Source organism: Hyperoodon ampullatus (genome assembly GCF_949752795.1).
Source record: "Hyperoodon ampullatus genome assembly, chromosome: 11".
Classification (NCBI taxonomy): domain Eukaryota; kingdom Metazoa; phylum Chordata; class Mammalia; order Artiodactyla; family Ziphiidae; genus Hyperoodon; species Hyperoodon ampullatus.
The window spans coordinates 58,635,582-58,658,639 of NC_136924.1; the positions used below are offsets into that span (position 1 = coordinate 58,635,582).

General features: G+C 50.3%; 1 protein-coding gene across 2 annotated transcripts; it reads right to left on the bottom strand.

The window, feature by feature from the left end:
• Nucleotides 1–9,809: 9,809 nt before the first annotated feature.
• Nucleotides 9,810–22,116, bottom strand: CALCOCO1 (calcium binding and coiled-coil domain 1; the record flags this gene model as incomplete). Of its 2 annotated transcripts, XM_079716007.1 has the most annotated exons (14): nucleotides 9,810–10,118; nucleotides 11,076–11,182; nucleotides 11,782–11,984; nucleotides 12,218–12,326; nucleotides 12,696–12,791; nucleotides 13,293–13,418; nucleotides 13,880–14,134; nucleotides 14,337–14,492; nucleotides 16,359–16,449; nucleotides 18,107–18,255; nucleotides 18,643–18,801; nucleotides 20,376–20,566; nucleotides 21,521–21,623; nucleotides 21,961–22,116. In XM_079716007.1, the coding sequence occupies 14 exons, from the start codon at nucleotides 22,114–22,116 to the stop codon at nucleotides 9,941–9,943; spliced, it is 2,079 nt and encodes a 692-aa protein (XP_079572133.1). In that variant the 3' UTR covers nucleotides 9,810–9,940. The 2 variants fall into 2 exon arrangements, with proteins under 2 accessions (XP_079572133.1, XP_079572134.1); XM_079716008.1 differs by lacking the exon at nucleotides 14,337–14,492 and having other exon boundaries at nucleotides 20,376–20,467.
• Nucleotides 22,117–23,058: the final 942 nt, after the last annotated feature.

The window sequence follows — 23,058 nt, forward strand, 5'->3', positions numbered from 1 at the left end:
CTCTTTTCTGCCTCTCCCCTCCCCTGGTGTAGCAGCAGCGCCCCAGCTTTTCCATGCCCCCTTCTCTCTGCAGCCCCCTCCCCGCAACTTCTGGAGCCCAGTGATTGGCGGCTGCCTGCTGCAGGGCCGACTGGGTTTATGGCTTTGCGGCAGCTGGGGAGAAAGCGAGGCCAGAGACAGAAAATGGAAACCAACCAAGAAATTGGGAATGATGAAAGAGTAAAAGAGAGGGAGACCGAGACAGAGGCAGAAGGACTTCGAGAATAACAGATACCCCAAATCAACATGACGAGAGGGACTAAAGCAGAGATGGACCCAAAGAAAATTATAGAGATGCTGATAAAAGAGAGAAAAAAATGTAAGAAGGATGGGGTGAAAAGGAAAAGAAAAGCAGACAGGAAAACATTTGGATAAGTCCTGAGAGTAGGGATGTGCAGGGCTTTCCAGGGGGACAGGAATTGCTGGTAATATGTAGAGGGTGGGATAGATTTCTAGGGACTCCCAGAAATTCTGATACAGAAGAGGCCAGAGGATCTTGCAGTTCTCCTCACACCTGTGCTCCCATTCATCCATTTTAGCCTTTTCCATGTTCACACCCTCCTGGAATTTTAGAGCTTATTACAAAAATGTCCTCCTTAAGAATGATCCATGATCTAGTGTGGAATGATCTTGTCCCATTTTCCATGAAATGAATGGGAAAACTGAGGTCCGGGATTTGGGAGGGATTTTAACATTAGAGCTACATTTTTTTTTTGTTTTAAGATTTTTTTGATGTGGACCATTTTTTAAAAAATCTTTATTGAATTTGTTACTATATTGCTTCTGTTTTATGTTTTGGTTTTTTGGCCACGAGGCATGTGGGATCTTAGTTCCCCAAACAGGGATCAAACCTGTACCCCCTGCACTGGAAGGCGAAGTCTTAACCACTGGACTGCCAGGGAAGTCCCTAGAGCTACACTTTGTTGCACATGAATTAACTTGCAAGGTTGTTGGCTCTCTGTCATGGCACCTTGATTGGTGCATACCACATTTACCTTATGTTATAGTAATTTCTCTGTATATCCTTTTTGCTAATATATAAATAGACTTTAATAGCAAGATATGTGTCTGCCCTTCTTTGTGGCGCCCATAGTGCCTTGTTCTTGTTTATTGAGTGAACCAATGAATGGCCCCTAGAGATGTATAAGCAGAGGTTGGATGAATAACAACGAGGGGTGGAGTCCAGGGAATTGCTGCACTGAATGAGAAGTTGGAGATATATCTCTAAGCACCTTTTTGGTTTTGAGGTTCTATCAGCCCATATATAAGAACCTGAGTTTACTGTTTCTTTTCCCAGTTCTCCAGATATGCAGGGGTAAGACAGACACAAAGTGGGAAACCCCAAATTCCAAAGTAACTACTGCGGGTAGAGCTCTGTACAAGACATTTTACACATCTGATCTCATATAATCATCACATTAACTGTTCCAGTTAGGTGTTATCTACATTTCGCAGGTGAGGGCTCAGAGAGGTGAGGTGTTTTGCTCCAAGTCACATGGTTAGAAACTATGACAAATTAAGTCTAGAGATCTCTAAAGCCTGGTGATTGCCACAACACTGTGTTTCTACCAGTTTGAGAGATTTCCAGGGTTTCAGAAAGGCAAAGAAGGAGTTGAGAAATGGGGAAAACAGGGAGAAGACATGGCTTCTAAATTTAGGGTTGGGAGAGAGATTCGGAACTCTAAGCTGGGAAAAAAATCCACTTTTATGAGAGTTAGAACAGGACATTTCTGCTCTTACCTGATTATCATACCTGATTATCAACAGACCTGGAGAAAGAGGGACAGGGACAGAGAAACCCAGAGGTCGGGTACTGAGCACTGGAATCTCTTACCATACGTTCTGGCCTGGCGTTGGGAGCTTGAGACATACCGGTGCCTATAGAATGCAGTCTTGGGAATTCCAGGCATTTCTCTTTCTGCTAGGAGGGTTGTTGGGAGTCTAGGGATGTCCAGGTTGTGGGTGTCCTATTCAGTGTTAGTGCTGTGCAGTAGAAATTCTTTTTTTTTAAATAGAAGAATGTCTTTTTATTTATTTATTTATTTTGACTGTTTCAGGTCTTTTTAAACTTAAAAAAATTTTTTAAAATTTTTATTGGGCTATAGGGGATGGGTTGGGAAATATCTCTGTACGTTATGCCCTACTAGGGAAATGTCCATTCTAATTTTCCTGGGATAGCTTTCCGAGCTTTTTCTTTTTCTTGGAGCTGTTGCTCTTGCTGGCAGCAGCCTCTTCAGGTCCACTGCTGAGAGGCTCCTCCTTGGAAGAGAATTTCCTCTCTTTCTTGGGGACCCTCTTGTTTCCTGACTCTTCAGGGTCACAATCTGCTTCCTCTTTGGGGAAAGATTTCTTCCTCTTGGTAAGACTTCCACTGCCAGCTGTCTCTTCAAGATCACTACTAACCAGCTCCTCCTTGGGAAAAGATTTCTTTTTTGGGGGGTTTGGAGGAGACAGATGGGTCTTCCATTCCATTCCCCTGAGGAGCCTCCTGGGGCTTTTGCTTTTGCTTCTTTTTGGGTCTTGCGCTTGTCTCCTCACATTCCTCCGGGGTCCTAATGCTGTTTTCTGAAGACGCCAGGGCAATCACAGCCAGGCTTTTCTTTTCCTTCTTCAAGCGTTTCTTCTCCTGTTTCTCCAGCTTCCTAGTAATCTCAGCAGCCACTTCGTCTGCCTGAACCACTGCCTCCTTCATGACATCCAGATTCTTTCGTGGAATCTCTCCAGTCTCATAGGACAGCCGCTCCTCAACTTGTTCTCGAAGCTTCTCCCCAAATACACTGGTAGGTACCTCGGAGAAGCAATCAATTTGTGAGGCAATACTGCATTTGTTTGCCAGGTATCAGGAGATGCGGCCTTTGTTCTTGGCAGCTGCTCAGCCAATGAAGGTAGAGTGGAAAATGAGTCCATATTTTGGGGTGTTACCCCTTGTCTTCAGGGCTCTGGAAAGTTGGTCCCTGTGCTGGGCCCATTGAATCACTCAGACACCAGGACTGGCCATCACTGCGTCGGGTCTTAATTGCGGCATGCGGGATCTTTTTTGTTGCAGCGCGCGGGCTTCTCTCTAGTTGTGGCGTGAGGGCTCCAGAGCTCATGGGCTCTCTAGTTGAGGCGCTCAGGCTCAGTAGTTGTGGTGCGTGGGCTTAGTTGCCTTGCAGCATGCGGGATTTTCGTTCCCCGACCAGGGATCGAACCTGCGTCCACTGCATTAGAAGGCGGATTCTTTACCACTGGACCACCACGGAAGTCCCTGTGCAGTAGAAATTTAATATGGGTCACATACATAAAGTCTCCTAGTAGCCACATTTAAAAAAGTAGAAAAGAACTAGGTGAAACTAACTTTAATAATATATTTTATTTAACCCAATGTATCCAAAATATTATATCCCTTCAACATGCAATCAGGGCTTCCCTGGTGGCGCAGTGGTTGAGAGTCCGCCTGCCGATGCTGGGGACACGGGTTCGTGCCCCGGTCTGGGAAGATCCCACATGCTGCGGAACGGCTGGGCCCGTGAGCCATGGCTGCTGAGCCTGCGCGTCCGGAGCCTGTGCTCCACAGCAGGAGAGGCCACAGCAGTGAGAGGCCCGCGTACCGCAAAAAAAAAAAAAAAAAAGAGTCAGGTTTTTAAAGCAGAAACTAATATTAAAAAAAAAAACCATGCAATCAATATAACATTATTTTAAATTCATTTTTTTTTTTTTTTTTTTTTTTTTTTTGTTTTTTTTTGCGGTTCGCGGGCCTCTCACTGTTGTGGCCTCTCCCATTGTGGAGCACAGGCTCCGGACGCGCAGGCTCAGCGGCCATGGCTCACAGGCCCAGCCGCTCCGCGGCATGCGGGATCTTCCCGGACCGGGGCACGAACCCGTGTCCCCTGCATCGGCAGGCGGACTCTCAACCACTGCGCCACCAGGGAAGCCCTAAATTCATTTTTTTAGTGTTAAATCTGAAATTTGTTATGCAGTTGCAATCTGTACTAGCCACATTTCTAGTGTTTAGTAGTGGGGAATTCCCTGGTGGTCCAGTGGTTAGGACTCTGCACTTCCACTGCAGAGGACATGTGTTCGATCCCTGGTCAGGGAATTAAGATCCCGAATGCCACGTGGCCAAAAAAAAAAAAAAAAATCAAGTGCTCAGTAGTGGCATGTGGCTGGTGGCCACCATAGTGGAGTGCAGGCTTAGAGCGTGCCTCGAGCCTGGTTGGTCACAGGCAGCAGGATCTTTGATGTTAGATCCAGACATCTTGGTTCCCACCCTTGATTCTTCTGACACCTTGACATAGGAGTCCTTGTTCTTCTATGAGTATGGAGACATATTCCCAAATCCCACGGGTCAGAAGAATTGCTTATCTATTGCAGGGTATCTATTGCAGGCTCTGTGAAATCCAGCTGCACAATAACTTCCACCTGCAACACTCTCCTTAAGTGCCTCTTGCTGAGCTGCCAGTGACCTCCTGGCTGCTAAACCAGCCGTTTCCAGGGATACTTTCCCTGGTTTCTCTGCTACACCTGCCGCTGCTGGGCTTTCTCCTTGACTCATCTGTCCCCAGTTGCTTCCTATCTCTCTGATCGATCCTTCTATCTTCTCCGTGACTCAGCACTCTCCATCCTTCCCTTCCATGTTGATGGTCTCCTGGGTGCTGCCCTTGGTCCTCTTACCTCTTACTCTACATGCAGGGAGACCTGGGTAATCTACCTTCACTTGTATCACCTTTATTTACAAGGATCTTAAGTCTCTATCTCCAGCTCTAAACCCTCCTGAGCTCCGGACTTAAATATCTATCCAATTGTCTACTGGAGTTCTCTCCTTTGAACGATCCCAAAGACATTGGGAATTCAACAAGACAAAACGGCACGAATCATCTTTTCCCTCAGTGTATGATTTCTCCATTTGTATTATTAATTTGGTGAGCAGCATCACTGGTTATCTGGTCACTGAAACCAGAAACCTGGGATCAACAGGACTCCTTCTGTTCAATTCCCAAATCTGATTATCAAGTCCCATTAATTCTGCATCCTGAAGAATTCTGCTTCTTTTCCTCTTGACACTACTTAAGTTCAGTGCTCACTGTTTTTTTTGGTGGGGGGCTTGCCATGCGGTTTGCAGGATCTTAGTTCTCTGACCAGGGATTGAACCCGGGCCAGGGAAAGTGCCAAGTCCTAACCATTGGACTGCCAGAGAATTCCCTAGTTCAGTGCTCACTGTCCTGGCCTGGGTTATTACAGTGGGTTCCTAACTGGCTTCTTTGGGCTTTCATGATCTGGCAATAGAGTGTAAGCTCCTTGAGGGCAGGCATTCCTATCTGTTCATGCAGATTCCCAGTGCCTAGGACAGCACCTGGCACATAGTGGGCATTCAGTGAGTATTTGTTGAGGAAATGTATGAGTAAAGGTCTGTTATCCGTCATTCCAGCCTCACTTCCCACATCGTGTCTGATCCTCACTTGGCAGCCCCGAGTGTTGAGATTTCTGAGTGACTTAGGTCTTTGCCGTCTTGTCCCGACTGCCTGCACACTCTGGGCTCCCAGTACACACTGTTTAAGACTCAGCCCCCATATCATCACCCAAGGGAAGCTTTGTCTTCCGAGTCTTGGTTAATTAAGTACCTGTTCTCTGTGGTCCCACAGCATACCGTGAGTATCTCTAAAGTAGCGCTTACCTTGTTTTCTTCTATTTGTTGGTTTATGTTGACTGTGAGCTCTTTGAGGGCAGGGTTTTTTTTTTTTTTTTTTTTTTTTTTGTGGTACGCGGGCCTCTCACTGTTGTGGCCTCTCCCGTTGCGGAGCACAGGCTCCGGACGCGCAGGCCCAGCAGCCATGGCTCACGGGCCCAGCCGCTCCGCGGCATATGGGATCCTCCCAGACCGGGGCACGAACCCGTATCCCCTGCATCGGCAGGCGGACTCTCAACCACTGCGCCACCAGGGAGGCCCGAGGGCAGGGTTTTTGACTGTTCCATCTCTAGTCCCAGCAACTGACCCATAAAGAACACTCCATAAAGTTTTTTTGAATGAATGCATGAAATCTCTTTTTTTCCTGTAAAGATTTTATTTTTTAATTTTTTAAAATGTAGAGTATTTTGCTCATTCTTTTTCTTTTTTTAAATTAGTTTTCATTGCAGTATAGTTGCTTGCATGGAATCTCTGTATCCCAACTGATATCACATCTTGTTCTTTCAGGCCACACAGGGCACTTCAAAGGTACTGGTAATGTTTTTAAAGCTGGTTAGTAAGTCCAATAATGTGCACTTTATTATTCTTTATCCCTTGTATATGGACATATATATCTTCTTTTGTATGTATGGAGTATTTTATTAAAATAACTAAAAAATTATTTTTGGAGGACTGGCCCTATGTGCCAGTTTCTGTACTGGACTTCAGGGACAAGAGATGTACAAACACAGAACCTTCCCTCAAGCTGCTTATAGTCGAGAGAGAAGAAAAACTTGTGAACATGATATAGTGAGTTTTTTTTTTTTTTTTTTTTTTGCGGTACGCGGGCCTCTCACTGCTGTGGCCTCTCCCGTTGCGGAGCACAGGCTCCGGACGCGCAGGCTCAGCGGCCATGGCTCACTGGCCCAGCCGCTCCGCGGCATGTGGGATCTTCCCGGACCGGGGCACGAGCCCATGTCCCCTGCATCGGCAGGCAGACTCTCAACCACTGCGCCACCAGGGAAAGCCGATACAGTGAGTTTTTACAAAGTGCTATGTATAGTATCACAGAGGATAATGGAGGAAATCACGAAAGGCTTCACGGAGGAGCTATCTTTTGAGCTGAGGCAAAAGCATGTATTCAGAGGCATGCAAGAGCATTGCCTATTTCTATGGAGTGATTGTGTAAAACTAGACTCCAGGGTTCCTTAGGGTAGGATGGGAAATGGAAAGGCAAGTTGGTGAAGACCCCGACGGGCACACTGAACGATCTGCACATCGCATTCCTGTAGGTAATAGGCAGCCATTGTGGTTCTGTAAGTGGGGAGTGATGTTTGGATTCATTCATCTCTCACCGAATACTGACACCTGAGTTCCTATCTGCTGCTACCTGGTCTGAGCCCATTCAGGTCCATCACTTTCTGCAAGAATACTGGGAAGCAGAGGGAGAGAGACGATCCCTTACAGGAGGGATACAGTAGGAAGGCTGAGTTGCCAAATACCGCATGGTGAGTAGGAGAAAGGACTCCAATTGGAACCCAGCTGTCTTCCCTCCCTGCCCATGCAGTCAGTTACTCTCCCCTGAACTCCCCGTGTTGGGGCCATGCACTGGACCCTGGGGTAGACAAATCGTAAGTGACAAAGAGAAATGGCTCTACATTTCTGGGGAACTCCTAGTCTGAGGTGCCAACTGCACACCTGAAGACATACGAAGGGCAGAAAGGAGGGATTGGAAACTCTAGATACCCAGGTTAAGGGGGCCAGTGAGGGACTGGGGGACTTCGTGGAGGAGGGGAGTGTGGAACAGGTTTGGGAAAGTGAGGCAGAACTGGGCTGGGGGGAAAGGAAAGAGGTGAAAATGACCCATGCAGTTTTGGAGGTGGGAAAGAACAAAACTTACGCTGCAGTCGTCGTAAGTGCTTTTAGTCTGGCAGTGTCTGTGTCAATGGCCTTGTGCAGCTACCCGTGTGGCTCCTGCCGGTGTGTGTGCAGCTTTGCAGGGGATGTGGGATGGCAGTAAAGGCCCTGGGTCCCTCTTTCTGTCGCCCTTCCTCCTCTTCTGCACTAGCGGGGGCACCCTTCTAGAAGCAGGATGTCTGGGTTCCAGATTCTTCCCTCCCCAACCTCCCCCAGACATAAATCACACGCGATTTCATTAAATGCACCTCCTGCTGGGGATGTTGGCTCATAATTCCTCTCTGATTAACCCCCGCTACCCCGGCAAGTTTACAGGCCAAGAGGGGGAGGGGATAAGGGGGAGGGAAAAAGGAGGGATGGGGGGCATCCCAGGCCGGTGATGGATGCCTCTGTCAGCCCGGCTCGTATTTATTAATAGTCTTAATACGGGAAGCAATAAAGGAAGAGAGGGATTCTATTAATTAAATCATTGTTATAATTAACTTTCATTAGAGTAGGATCAATAAAGAGGAGTTGAGATGGAAAGAGGAGAGATCCATTATCTCTAATTTCCTTGGAAGGGATTCAGGGAACGAGATGGGGTTGCTAGGAGACAGCAACGTGAGGGAAGAAGGAAGGATGTAAGATGTCACCCAGGTGGGGCTGGAAGGGGGGTGGGCAGGAGGGTTTCAGGTGGATGGAGTGAGGGGACGGTGGGGGTGGCCCACCCACAGGCCCTGCAGGGAATGGGGGTGGCTGATAAGGGAGCTATTGGGATGGAAGCCAGGGGGCTGTAGGCACGGTTAATGCCCGGCATTGCTGAGAGTCTCGGTGAGCACGTGGGTCCTTAATGCATGCTTTGTGATGCTGTGTGTGTGTCTGCCTAGTCTGTGAAGCTGGCTAGAGTGGATGAATGTGTTTTTGTGATTGTGGAGTCTGCGTGTACATATGGGTGTGTGAGGATGGCAACAGAGGGAGAGAGGCAGGGCTGGGAGGAATTCAAATAATCTCTAGAGGTAGGAGGTTTAGGACATTTCTTACGAAGCGGATACTCAAAGGTGTGCCCTCTTCATAGGAGTAATGTCTGTCCTTTGGCTCAAAGTACAGTGAAGGCTGCTTTGGAGAGTGAAGGTCTCAGTGGTGGAAACCTCCCCCCACTCCCAAGGCACTCACCTTGGCCCATCCAAGGTCCCTCACTGCCCCACCCCTGGGACTAAACCCTTCCCTCTCCTTCAGTTTGCTCCCTCCCACACTGCAGTGTGCCCCAAGCCAGACCCCACCTGAGACAAAGGTTCCTCCCTCCTCTCTTCCCACTGGTGGCCAGCACACCGGGGTGGGGGGCAAGATGGGAAAATACCGACAGCCTCCTCCCCAAGGCAGCGGTGGGGGTGGTGGGGGTCTCTTCCTCCCTCCCTCCTTCTTGCCTCCACTAAGGTCTAACAGCCAGAGGTCTTGACCTTCTCTGATCCAGCCACACCTCATGATAAGAACACATTTTATTAGAATAGTTATACATATCATATAAATATATTTGTCCAGCTACAGGTAGGGAGAGGGATATGGGGGGGAAGCTCTTATTGCTGAGGGGGCACCTGGAGAGGGAGGGAGGGCTGGCAAGTGGGGACACCTGGGACCATTTGTTCTCCCATCCCTCACAGAAGGCACAAACGCATCATTTCTTTCCATGTGAGGACCCTGGGGGGTGGTGGTAGGGAGGGACAGGAGATAGAGTACAGAAAACCTCAAAAATACAAAAGAAACATCCAAACTTAATATCTAATGGTATAGAAAAGGCTGGGCTGGGGTATGAAAGGCAGTGGGGCAAAAGAAGGAGGAACCAGGGAAGTTCAGAACTCGTAGAGACCTGAAGAGGTCATGATGTCAGTCCAGGCCCCAGGGAAAACTCAGGTAAACAAACGCAGACCCCGAACAAGAGAGGGTGGGGTGCCCCAGGAATTGGCTTCGGGGCATCAGAGAGTGTGAGTGTGTGAGTGTGTGTGTATGTGGTGGTGGTGTAGTGGCTGGTGGGAGTGACAGAAGCAACCAGGGCCAGGAAGGGGTGATTTGATTCCCCCTGGAGAAGGCCTCCTCCATCCGGGTTCCTCCAAAACCACTTTCAGGGAGTAAATTCAGCCACTGCTTCCAAGAAGGAACCCCTTCCTGGACAGAAGAGCCAGGTAGGAGAGGATGAAGTTGGAGATCTTCGGATGAAATCACACAGGAGCGGGTCTCAGGCAACAGAATATCATGGAGCCGAGTGTGTTGGAAAAGAGGCATGAAACCTAAGTGTACGTCTATGCATGAGTGTGTGCATGTGTGTAAGTGTGTATTTGTGTGTGTACTGGGGGTGAGGGGGTGGGGTCATTCAAAGGTGAAGGGGTCCTGGGTGCTGAAAAAGAAGTGTCCATCCACGTGGTCCTCCAGGGCATCCTTATCGCTCTCGGCTGGGAAGCTCTCCTTACAAATAGGACACTCCTTCCATGGGGGGGTGGTAGGGCCCCCAGTGCTGGCCTCTGACAAGGGACCCACCGCAAAGCCACTAAAGAGAGACAGAGGAGAAAGGAGAAGGTCAGTGTGCTCCACTGCCTTCTTGGCTTTTGGACCTCAGGGAGAGGGACCCACACATGTGGGCTCCCAGATGACCCTGTTCCTAACGCAGCAACCTGGCAGTTCTCTCTGCTAGCCTCTCATAGTATCCTTCTCCCCGCAATACTGGAAGCCTTCGTTTCCCAGCTCCCCATGCCCTCTTTTCTTTAGTCCCTGCTGGTTTCTCTAGTACAGAGCCCATCCCCCAACCTCCTGCTCTCCTGACTCCATCTCCGTCTGCTGCCTAATGAGGCTGAAAATGAGTCTGACATCGTCCTTCATCTTCCTGCTCCAGCCTGGAAGGATGACAGCATCACCCGCTCCCTGCCCTGAGCCCATCTCACATCCAGGCAAAGTGGGGGGCGGGATGATAAGATCTCTCTTCCCCCCTGCCTCCCCCTCTTGAACTGTGGAAGGGAAGGTAGAGAGGCAATCTGATACTTGAATTCCCCACCCAAAGGGTCCCCCAGGGAAGTCAGGGAAGAGGGATAGCATCTAAGGGGTGACCAGATGGATGCTGGACCCCAGTCTTCTTTCTGTTCCTGTCTCAAGGGGCCTTGGTCACCACTCTTCAATTCCTGACAGAGCCTAGGTACTTACCTGGTGGTTGGGGAAGGGGTAGGGGCAGGAGAGAGGGGATGCAGGGCAATCTGGGCTCCACGGAAGATGGTGCTGCTAGAACTACACAGAAGCCAGTTAAAGGCAGGGCCTCTGAGTGCGCACGTGCACTGATAGGCACCAGTGATTTGGAGTGGTGGGTCATTTTCTGTGTCAATACAACTGTATCTTCTTTTCTTGGTTGGGGCCAAGAAGAGGGAGGTTGGGGGAAGGGCATGAGGACTGTTCACCTGGATGCCCTACCCACGGGCATCCTCCCACCTCCCTCCTGTCCTCCCCCTTTGGCACTCACCCGGCCATGTCATAGAAGGCATTGCCCAGTTCCGGAAGCAGCAGGTTGGCCTCCTCACCACCACTCTTCACAGCTGCCATCAGGACTGATTTCTCATCTTCAGCCTCCTGGGCACCAAAGGGATAGGGTTGAGTTTGGGGGTAGTGTCCCCAGACTGGGGAGCAGCACACTGGGACAGGTAAGGGAAGTCTAGGCCTGGACTGTTAACAGAGAGTTGTAGTAAGAGTGGAGCAGGAGAAGTGGGTTTTTTTTTTTTTTTTTTTGGTATGCAGGCCTCTCACTGTTGTGGCCTCTCCCGTTGCGGAGCACAGGCTCCAGACGCGCAGGCTCAGTGGCCATGGCTCACGGGCCCAGCCGCTCCGTGGCATGTGGGATCTTCCCGGACCGGGGCACGAACCCGTGTCCCCTGCATTGGCAGGCGGACTCTCAACCACTGTGCCACCAGGGAAGCCCAGGAGAAGTGTTTTGATGAGGGCTGGTGCACAGGAAGAGAACGGGTGTGGGGACGAGCGGCTGGCAGCATTGAGGCTACTGGGTCAGACTGGTGTCCACTTGGTGGCCCTGAAGAGAGCCTGTGCCTGCCTGCTCTCCCCCAAGAGAAAAGAGAGCCCTGTATGGCTAAGACTCCCTGCTCTGGAGGCTGGGCCACTTGGGGTTGGTCCTACCTCTTATCCCTGCCCCTGCCCCATCTCCCCTCTGTGCTCACAGAGTCAGAGCTACTGTCCTCAGCTGGTCCTGAGAGGTGGGGAGCGATGGGAGCCGGCTGGCTGATGACAACTAGGGGAGAAGCGTCTCGTGGCCCTGTGGCAGGGGAGGAGCCCAGGTCTCCACGCTCACACAGACCATAGGGCGGGAGCCTCATGTCTTCTGGAGACTCATCCTCTGAGTCTGTCAGAGCCGCTGGGCAGCCTGCAGGTGAGGGAGAGGGCGGAGAAGAAAGAAGGAAGCATTGTTAGAGGGTCGGATCAGCTCTGGCTTCTCTGGATGAGGGATACAGTTAAGCTAATCAGGGGCCAGGGTCTGGGAAGGAAAAAGGCAAAACACAGAGGGCAGAGGCAGCTCCCAGAGGGGTCACGTGGAGCTTTCCCAACACAGGGAGGGGGAGCGGGGAAGAGGTGTCCCAAGACTGGGGGTGTACAGACGCAGCCCTGTAGTGGCCTCCTCATCCTCTGTGGCAGGGTCCTCATTCCACTTCTCGTCTGCCACCTTCTCCAGGCGGGCCTCCAGCTTTCTCATGTACTCTAGCAGTTCCTGGAGGTGGGGAGGAAAGACGTGTGAGAGGCTGGGAAGATGTGAACCGTGCAGCCCTGCACGGCCTTCCCTTGCGTCCAGGATGAACTCTGAGCACCTCAGGATTAGACGCTTTTGCCAAAGGGGGGGGCAGTTTAAGGCAGATCCTCCCCCCACAGCCCCCAGCCCTCTTTCACCCCTTCTTCCCCCAGCAACCCTCCCCTGTCCTGCCAAGGCAGCTAATAAGAGGAGCCATGGTCCCATTTTTAGCCTCGGGGGCCCTCTTCACAGATGCCAGTTTCTAAGCCAAGAGGTGACAAGAAGATACAAAGTTTCCAGCCCTCAAGTCCCCCGCTGGGGCCTCCAGGGGGCTGGGTTATGGATTCTCACCTGCTTCTCCTCCTGGAGCTGCTCCTTTTCCTTCTGGAGCACGCGCAGGGCCGACCGCAGCTCCACCAGCTCCCGCCTACTCTCTGACAACTGCACCTGAGCAGAAAGGGTCAGAGGGAACCTGGAGCCTAGAAGGTACCTCCCAGAACCTGGGCTCTGGCCTGGATGCAACTATCTAGAACCACAACTCTCCGTGCCTTCACTCCTCTCTTGCCCTGACACACAGGAGGCCCCGACACTCTTCTTCCACGAGTCCCTTGTCTTGGCCGCAGGTGCCTCAGCTGAGTCCTAGTCTCTGTCTCCCAAGTGGGGACCTGGATGACTGCCTCTGGGCTGGGGTGCAGAGGGCTTGGTCATAGCAGGGGGCACTCTAGAATTCTCCTAAGTCATCCCTACTGGGCCCAGAATGTGTGCCGAGAGCAGAAAGGGACATGGCATGCTTCAAACCAACGAGGGCTGGGGGGCATGCAAGTGGGATGCTGCCCAACAGAGAAGTGAGTGCCTAGAACTTCTGAGCCCACAGCCAAGACAGAGGGAAGCAGCACTGATGCCTCAGAAGGCCCGGGCCCGGGCCTCTCAGGTGGCCGGGCGCCTCACCAGGCTAGAGTCCTTTTCCTGGGCCAGTTCAGTCTTGAACACTTGGTTCTGGGTCTTCTCCTCCTGTACTGCCTTTTCCAGTCGAAGTATCTCTGCACTCAGCTTTAGGATCTTGTCCTTCTCGGCCTGGGAGACACCGAAAAGGAAAACGGGAGCGTAAAGGAAATGGGATGCCACTGGCAACAGCACCATTCCTCACTGTGTCTCTTCTTTATTTAACTGAGTATTTTGGAGTGATTTCCCCTTCTTGCCTTCCTCATCCCCTGTACCCCCGAATGGAGGAAGGTCCCTGACAGCATGGCGCCTTGCTAATCAGGGATGGGTATCATGGCAGGGCTGGTGCCTAGGACGGTAAATGTTTCTGAATCAAGATGGTAACCAAGACAGCTGCTACAGAGATCAGGATCTAGACACTCTGCTCAGGGAGGGGCCACACCTGGACAGCGACTGTACCTCCCTCACAGCTTCTGCCCACCCATAAGTCCTCTAAGGTTCTCACCCCCGTCTCTCTCCTCCCAGGGGATCTGACCACACAGAGGGTGAGGGCAGTAGCAGCCAGGGGCCTGTAGGGCCCCCCATCCCTCTACCTCCACACTCTGCAGCAGCCCCGCCCGCTCCTTGCTCCACTGGCTTTTTTCCTCCTTCAAGTGCAGACTGAGCTCAGCCAGCCTGCCGTTGACTCCAGCCACTTCCAGGCGGCTGCGGTGCAGCTCGGCTATGGTGCGGTCCCTGGCTCCCGCTGCGCTGGCCAGCTCCTCCCCCAGAAGGGCGGCTTTCTGCTGGCTTGAGGCTGCAAGCTCCTGGGCCCCTCGAAGCTGCTCCTTCAGGGGCTCCAGCTCAGCCTCAGGAGAAAGGAGGAGATGGAATCAGGGCTCCCAGTGAGTCATTTGTGAGCCCGGAAGGTAACTAGGCTCCCTCCACTCCCCCACCACATCAGGACTCAGGACTGGGTTGTTTAATCTTGAGCCATGTCTTTCTCCCCTACTTGTCTACAACCAGCCCTGGAACATTTTCCACTCCCTGTTGCCTAGGGGCTTCACTCACCACCCGCTGCTGGGCCTGGCCGAGGGTGTCCTTCATCTGGGCCATCTTGTCCTTCAGTCGCTGGGCCTGAGCACTCTGCTCCTCCTGCCGGCCCCTGGCCTCCTGCAGCTCCAGATTCAAGCGACAGTTCTCCTGCTGTGCCACCTGGAGCTCAGCCTGAGGGCAGTAGAGAGCAGGTAAGGAAAGGGGATACATATTTGGGGTGGCCATGGAGGTGGGCCTCTGTGATGAGAGAAGCCAAGGTTCCACTCCTCAGATTTAACACAAACTCAGGCATTCAACCCTGGCCAGCCCTTCCTGGGTTCTCAGTGAAAAGCGTTACAATCCTGAGCAACCCGTCTCCAGTGGCACAGCCTGGGGTCTTCCCCTGCCCCATGTCTGCTTCCCCGCTCTTCCTTTTCGATCAAAACTCAATCTGGATGTCCTGCAGGCCTCTCACACTCCACCCCCGTACTTGCCACTCTTGTTTCTGTCCATGGCACTACTTCTCAAGTCACTTGGGCTGGATACCTCAGTGCCACACGTGGTTCTGTTCTCTCCCTCGTGGCCCACAGGATGGACGCTTCTCCATCCTCCATCTTGTTCACAGCCATTTTCTCTTTTTCTACTGTTACCACGACCACATTAGCTCAGGCTCTGGTCATTTCTTGCTTGGACTACTGAATAATCTCACAACTAGCTCATTTTCCACAAGGCAATCAGATTAATAATCTTTTTTTCTTTTTTCCCCCTGGCCGCGCCACGTGGCTTGTGGGATTTTAGTTCCCTGACCAGGGACTGAACCCAGGCCCTCAGCAGTGAAAGTGCAGGGTCCTAACCACTGGACTGCACTGGACCAGAATTCCCAGATTAATCTTCTTTAAGAACATTCTTTAAGTATGTGTCCCCCACTTGAAAATCATCAATGCCTCTCACTGCTTACAGAATAAAGACTAAACTTAAGAACCTCTACAATCTGACCTAGGCCTTACCTCAAACTCTTTACCCACACATTCAACTGCTCTGAGTGTCCTGGACTCTAAGCCTTTGCTCATGTTTTTTTTTTTTTTTTAGAATTTATTTTTTATTTATGTATTTATTTATTTATGGCTGCATTGGGTCTTCACTGCTGCGCGTGAGCTTTCTCTACTTGCAGTGAGCGGGGGCTACTCTTCCTTGTGGTGCGCAGGCTTCTCCTTGCGGTGGCTTTTCTCATTACAGAGCACGGGCTCTAGGCGCTCGGGCTTCAGTAGCTGTGGCGCGAGGGCTCAGTAGTTGTGGCTTGCGGGCTCTAGAGCGCAGGCTCAGTAGTTGTGGCACACAGGCTGAGGTGCTCCGTGGCACATGGGATCCTCCCGGACCAGGTCTCGAACCTGTGTCCCCTGCATTGGCAGGCGGATTCTTAACCACTGAGCCACCAGGGAAGCCCCTCATGTGTTTCTCTGTTCCTAGAATGGCCTCCCTCTCATCTCTGTTCACTCAAATTCTACCTACTCTTCACTGCTGAACAAATGGTTTTCAGACCATCTCCCATAGAAGCCTAGGGTTCTGATGAAGCCATTTAGAAGCTGAAATATTTGATTTCAACTTCTTCCAAATTATGAAAAATTATGTTGAAAAATAATGCACAAACTCACAAGTTAGCACACTGGAGATCATCAAGCACTGATATGTGCTTCCAGGTTAATTCATTTTTGTGCAAAGCTCAGAATAAAGTTTCAATTGTATTTTCTATTGACGTGGAGAGCAAACTGAGATCTCAAGGTAGAAGCTTAAAAATTATCATTTGCACCTGCTTGTGCGTGAGACTCAAGGTGTTCTCAATACTGTACAACCACGACACAATACAGAAACATATTAGCTGCTGAGGCTGACAAAACAGTCATCCATAACCTCCAATTTCCAAGTCTGGTATCCATCAAAATTATCTAATTGCTTTCATTGCTTTATAAGTAAATGTTATGCATTTGAATTTATAAAAGTAAATTTATAGTAAAGCACTGGATGGATAATTGAGAAAGCAAACCAACTCTGAGCCCTTACCTCGCTTTGCTCCTTGTCTGCCTGCACTTCCTTCAGCTGCCCAAGGAGCTTCTCTTGTTCCCGAGTCAGGGCCTTCACCGTGTCTCTAACCCTGTGAGTGGTGGATGCAATGTCAGAAGGCCGACTGGTCACCAGAGAAGGAACAAAGACTCAGACTTCTGTCTTGAGCCCTTCTGTTGGGGCTCCTCTAGCCCAGACCTCCACTTCTCTCTGGGATGCCCAAATCCCCAAACCGAGATGATCCAGTTCTAAGCCCCAAGTACCCAAGATTCCTAGTTTTAGAGCACAATATAGAAATAAACAGTTGCTCTTTTCTCTTTATGTATCACTTTAAGGGAAGTTCTGCTGATGGCTTCCCAGTTGTTTGCACTGAATCAAGAGACCAGAATTCAGTCTTTTCTAGACAAGGGGCAGTCATTATTGATGACAAACTTTTGATCTAGAAGTCGGCAGATGTTATTTGTAAAGGGCCTGACAGTAAATATTTTAGGCTCTGCAGGCCATGTGGACTTCTGTGGCAACCTCTCAACGCTGCCACTGCAGTGTGGAAGCAGCCATGGACAATATGTAAATGAATGAGTATGGCTGTTCCAGTAAAACTTTATTTATGAACACTGGAATTTGAATTTCATATGATTTTCACATGTCACAAAATATTACTCTTCTTTTGTTTTTCAACCATTAAAAATTGTCAAAACCATTCTTACCTTGTGGGCTGTATAAACCACGTGCATGGCAGGCTAGATTTGGCATGTGGGTCACAGTTTGCTGACCCCTGGTCTACACAGTCCGTGATCTTTTCCAGATGCTCGGTTTGATCCCAATTTTTCTATTCCATGATTTAGAACCTAGACATTTAGTATCTCCCTAGGGCAAGGCTAACATACCCTGGACTGAAGAAGCCTTAGTGATCAACTCACTTTTTACTCTGGGTCTTGATAGCATGCCTCTTTCCTTTAAAGAGTTTTTCTAAAAATATTGAATCTACCAGTACTGAATGAAAGAAACTTAATTATGTCATTTGATGAAAGAAGTGTTTCTCCTGGTGAAAATCTGAAGGACAGGCATGGGAGGTGGTCAATATTCGTGCCATTTGGTAGAAAGAGTAGTTGTCTGGCAGAAGAAAGAAATTTATTCTCTGTGGCTCCAGAGGTCTAAACCAGGACCAAGGAATGAAAGTTATAGGAGGGTAAATACAACACAACAGATACAAAAATGACAGCTGTCTGATATTGAAAGAGGCTGCCTTCTGAGGTAGGATCTTCCCTCACGTACCCTCTTAAATACTTTACATTCCTCCCAATGCTAAGATTCTATGATTTGTACCTTTTTTTCAGGGCAGAGATCCCATAACATTTCTGGGATTTCCTAATAGTGAGAACAGAGTCTAATCTTATGCTTTGCTGAGGTAAAATCTGAAATCCATCCTCTCTTATCTTGCCTGGACCGTCCTATCCATTCTCTTCTTCCAAATCCTCCACTCCTAGCTCCTGCTTTGCCTTTGCTGCACAATAAATGGTAATGATGATTATTTCCGAAGGTGAGGAATACAGAACAGGTTAGGTAAGATGGAAGCGAGCTTGGCAGAAAAATTACACCCAGTAATTGGAATACCCTGAGTGAGGTTGAGAAGAGAAAGAGAAACCATGTGAGATGGAGAGCAGGTCTTGCCTACCTGACATGGGAGGCTGGGGTTCGAGGGTCACAGGAAGCAAAGAGAAGTAATGGGGATAGAGGGGTCTCCTCACCTGTCCAGCTCCACCTCTTTCGTCAGCACCTTCTCACTGATAGTCTGGATGTCATCTTCCAGCTCCAGGATGCGGGCCACGTGGTCTCCCTGTTGCCGGCTCAGGACATCCCTCTCTTCCGTGAGCTCCCCGTGGGACCGGGAAAGCCCCTGGAATTAAGGTTCCCCAAGAAGAAGAGGGAAGCTGAGATTCATCTCTCAAAGAGTGCAGTAAAGGCTTAGGAGAATTCCTAAGTTTGACTATCCACCCTTCTACCCAGTCACCTTCCTTGAAGAAGAAACCTTCCCGGTGAAGACGGCCACCTCCACCCTAACTCAGCACTCCTGTGTTCAGAGAACTGAGTCTCACTACAAATTTGAGACGTGTCTCCCATCATATCCAGTTTAACACTACTTGTGACCCCCTAAACCTATATCTTAGATGCCAGCACCATCTTAACAGCCCACTGATGTCTCCCCTTTACTGTCTTCACTGGGTTCAGATTTTGGACCCCAGGTGAGCAGGCAGCCCCCTCCCCGCAGCAGCCCTGTTCCCACCTTGTACTGCTCCTCCAGCGCCACATGCTCCTGCCTGGTGGATGCCAGAGCCGTCTCGAGCTCCTGTACTCGTCTCCTCAGCTCTGTCACCTGCCCCTCCAGCTGCAGCTTCAGCTGCATCAGGTCATTCCTCTCTTGCTGGCTCTCATCCAGCTGGTTCTACAGGGGACGGGATGAGAAGGGGAGTCTGCCTGTGAAGCGCCCATTCCAAGGTCCCATCCCCACCGCTCTGCAGATGCACGTCAGGGCTGGGAAGTTACATCAGTACAGGCTATAAAGAGGCGAGTCAGGGGAGGCCTGGTGTGCTACTGAACCCTGCCCACCACCCATCAGACACACCAGCTCCCGGCACGCCGAACTGCCCACCCCTCTTATCTTTTCCCTGCTGAGGCCTGGTCCCTCCTTTGCCCAGCAATTGCAGGAACCCCTTGTCTGGCAGAAGTCTTTCTCAATCCACACAGACAAAGGGGATGGTTCCCCTAATTTTACCCTATCTGTTCTGGAGTCAGACAGATGTGGGTTTAAATCTCCAGTACAATTTTTACTAGCTAGGTGACTTTGAACAAGTTACTTAACTTCTCTGAGTCTCTCTCTTCATATGTAATGTGATCCCTCAGCCTGGGTTGTTTTAAGGTTTAAATGAGAACAATGAATGTAAAAACAGAACACGGGTAGGAGATCACCCACCTCTGACTTATGTAAGATATAAACATCTTCCTATTCTTGTATTGATTCCATATGTTTAGAGGGTTCCATAGGGCAGGAGTTTGTGTAAATCACAAACTACTCATTCCCACCTGCTGAGCTTTCCTCAGGCCTGTCCTCTTGTCTGGGGAATGTACTTCCTCCCCACCTAGTCCTGTCCTTCACCTTCCTTCAGGAAGTCTTTCTTGCTAACATCTGCCTCCACTCCCTAATTCTTCTCTATTTGGTCCAACAGAAAAATAATACAAGCTACATAAATAATTTAAAATTTTCTAGTAGACACTTAAGAAAATTAGTAAGAAGCAGATGGAATTCATTTATCTAACCCAGTCAATCCAAAATGTTATCAATTCAATATGTAATCAACATAAACAATTACTGAGATCTTTTACATTCTTTGTGTGTGTGTGTGTGTGTGTGTGTTTTGGCTGTGCCACGCAGCTTGTGTGAACCCAGGTCCTTGGCAGTGAGAGTGTGGAGTCCTAACCAGTACACTGCCAGGGAGTTCCCTACATTCTTTTTTTAAATACTAAGTCTTCAAATCCGGTGTGTATTTTATCCATACAGAACACCTCAATTTTAGACCACTCACATTTCAAGTGCTTAAGAGCCACATGTGGGTAGTGGCTGCACAGGTCTGGGGCCCTACTGATCTGCTCTCACTCCTCACTTGCCCTGGAAGCGGGTCTCATCCTCCCCTTCCTTGCAGTGTTCCTTCCCCGCGTGGCCTCCCTCTACCCTTTGCATCTTCCTCTAGTGCCTAGGGAAGGCTCCTGGAGAAGGAAGGCTCAAAAAATTCTTAGGAAATATTGAGTGACTTTGGCCTGTGGGTGGCTTGCTTTCCTACCCTATGTGTTCGTGTCTGTCTGTGTCAGATTGAGACTTTCCTGTAGGCAAGGCTTTGTATAACTCCCAGTGAGGTCTGCAGTTGAAGCTACAGCGAGGGGAGGGTGAAGCGGGAAGGGGCCCCTTGCAATGCTATCCTCCGGCGCCCTCGCCCGGGAGCAGCTCTGTTGCTCTGCTCTCACCTGCAGCACAGTTGCCTTGGGAACAACCAGCAGGATGTCAGAGCCGCCGTCAGTCTCCTCCAGGGTCACCAGTTCATCCATGGGCCGTGGCTCTCGGAACTGGAAAGGGGGGCTCTGCCCACACACCCGGCCCTGGCGGTTCACATACCGGAACTGGTAGAGCTGGGCTCCGGGTTTGGGCAGGTAGCTGGCTGTGGGAAGAAGTACAGACCCAGGACCCCAATATGATCCCAGGCCCTCAAGTGCTCAGCAGGTTCCCCTTCCCCTTGATGTGTCTTATTATCCATTGTCTTTGGCCCCAGCCCCTTGTTACCTGTTCTATAGACTGTTTTCTCTCCTCTCCACCTCCCACAGGCTATTTCTGATCCCTGGGATACTCTTCTCCCTCCTTTCTGCCTGGCCTTCTCTTTCCTCTCTTTCCCAAACCTACCCTCCTTAATAATAACAACAAAAACAACAACAATGCTAGTTACCATTTTTTTTTTTTTTTTTTTTTTTGCAGTACGTGGGCCTCTCACTGTTGTGGCCTCTCCCGTCGTGGAGCACAGGCTCCGGACACGCAGGCTCAGCGGCCATGGCTCACGGGCCCAGCTGCTCCGCGGCATGTGGGATCTTCCCGCACCGGGGCACGAACCCGTGTCCCCTGCATCGGCAGGCGGACTCTCAACCACTGTGCCACCAGGGAAGCCCGCTAGTTATCATTTTTTGAGTACCCATTACGTACCAGGCACTTTGCTAACAGCTTTATCTGTATCATTTAAAATGTTCATATTGTCCCTGTAAGCCAGGCATCCCCTTTTACTGCTAAGATAACAGACACAGAGAGGGTAAGTAATTTGCCCAAGGTCAAACAGCTTGTAAGTAATTAGAGCTGAGATTTGAACCTGGGTCTTTTAAAATCTAATGACCATCTTCTTGTTAATATATGAAGCCACTTTTCCCTCTTCCCTAACCCCTAGTCCCACAAGAAGAGTTCCTCCTTTTTTGGTAAGAGGCAGGACTAGCGGCCCTTTTACAGTTCCTTTCTTGTCTGAATCCCTGATTCTTTGAAAATCCCATGGTTCTGTATCTGCTGAGGCCACTACCCTCTTCCAAACCTCCATCCCCTTGACTCCTCCCTCGCGGTTTTCCCTCTTCCCTTGTACCTTGGAACTGGACACTGGCATGGATGGGGGAACCATCAGTTGCACTTTCAGGCACCGAAGACCACACAAACGTGTGGTAATCCCGGACACAGGCAGCCTCCACCTGTCAAAGCCCACGGTGGGAGAGGGGTATAGTGATGCAACTACCAGCTCCGGAAGGTGGAAAAGGCTGAGGGATTGAACCAGGGGTGGGTAGGATGGTGTTGCAGTGGCAAGGATGCTGAGAGACAGGGAAAGTGGGGGGATGCTAGTGTGTCAGGGGAGAGCAAGGCTAAGATGGGGAGATGGGCTTTGCTTACACACATGGCCTTGTCATCTGTGACATCTTTCTCCCTTCCTCTCTATCATCATGAGGTTGAGAATTCAGAAAGCAAATCATTCCCCTTATTCCAGACAACCCATGGCCCGTAAGCCTGAGCCAAAAGGGGGTCCAGGGATACCTTGAAGATGCCAATCCAGTCGCTGGCGCTGGGCACAGTGCCTGGGGGGAGCGTGTAGTGACACTCCACCTTGGTGTTGGGGACGTAGGTCCGGGCTACATTCAGAAAGTTGACTCCACCCCGGGATGGTGCCCGGCTTAGCGATGATTCTTCCATTCTGGCCCTGAGATGGCTGCCCTCCTATGAAACGAAGATTGAATATCCTGAAGTCTCTCCCCCTCCGCCTCTCTGCCCCCCAACTCTGTCCCCACCCACAGCCCCTGCTCCTGGAGATGGAGGCGTATCTGGTTTCCAGCCCCTGAGGGTTACAGGACCCTTTAAAGGTATCAATCTTAGTCTCTAGGGCATAGGTCTGGCCTTCTGGGTCAGTACCCATCCCGGCTCACACTGTACCCTCTGAGTCACAGACTCTCCCTAGAGGTAAGAGCTCTCTAATTTCTGCTCCCTTTTCACAGCCCCACTGACCAAGCCTCAGTCTCCCAGGCTCGGCCTCCTGTAGTCCCTCCTTTTCCATCTCTTAATAGCCTTGACCTTTCCAAATTCTTCAGCCTCCATCTCCCCACCCCATCCCCTACATATTCTGGCTCTTGAATTCAACATCCAACTGAGGCGGGGGGCCCCTTCATTCTGAGCAGGCCTCCTTGCCCACTCCAGCTATACCCAGGAATGACTTAGGACACCTGAAAACAGCAACTCTCTCTGAAAGTAACGAGTGAGTCTTTGGAGCTGGAATACGGCTGGGGGTACGAAGAGACCAATCTTCAAGCCCCTGAACTCTCACCCTCTCTCCCCGTCTCTCAGCTGTCTTCCGCCACGAGCAAAAAAAAAAAAAAAAGCCCGCACTCTCATCCAAGAGACAAAGCGAAAGGGACGATAAAAGGAAAGATAGGTTCTGTTCCTCACTCATTCCTCCAGGAAGTCAAGAATTCTGGAGGCGGCTGCTTCAAAGGGTGGAGTGAAACACTCAGCAGGAACGTGGTGCTGCGGGGAGATGGAATGTGGGGGCCTGGAGCCAGGAAAGCCCCACCCCCGGGTAGGGACAGCCTGGAAGTAAGGGGCCCTGGGAAGGGAAATGTACACATAATGTTGAGAGAAGGA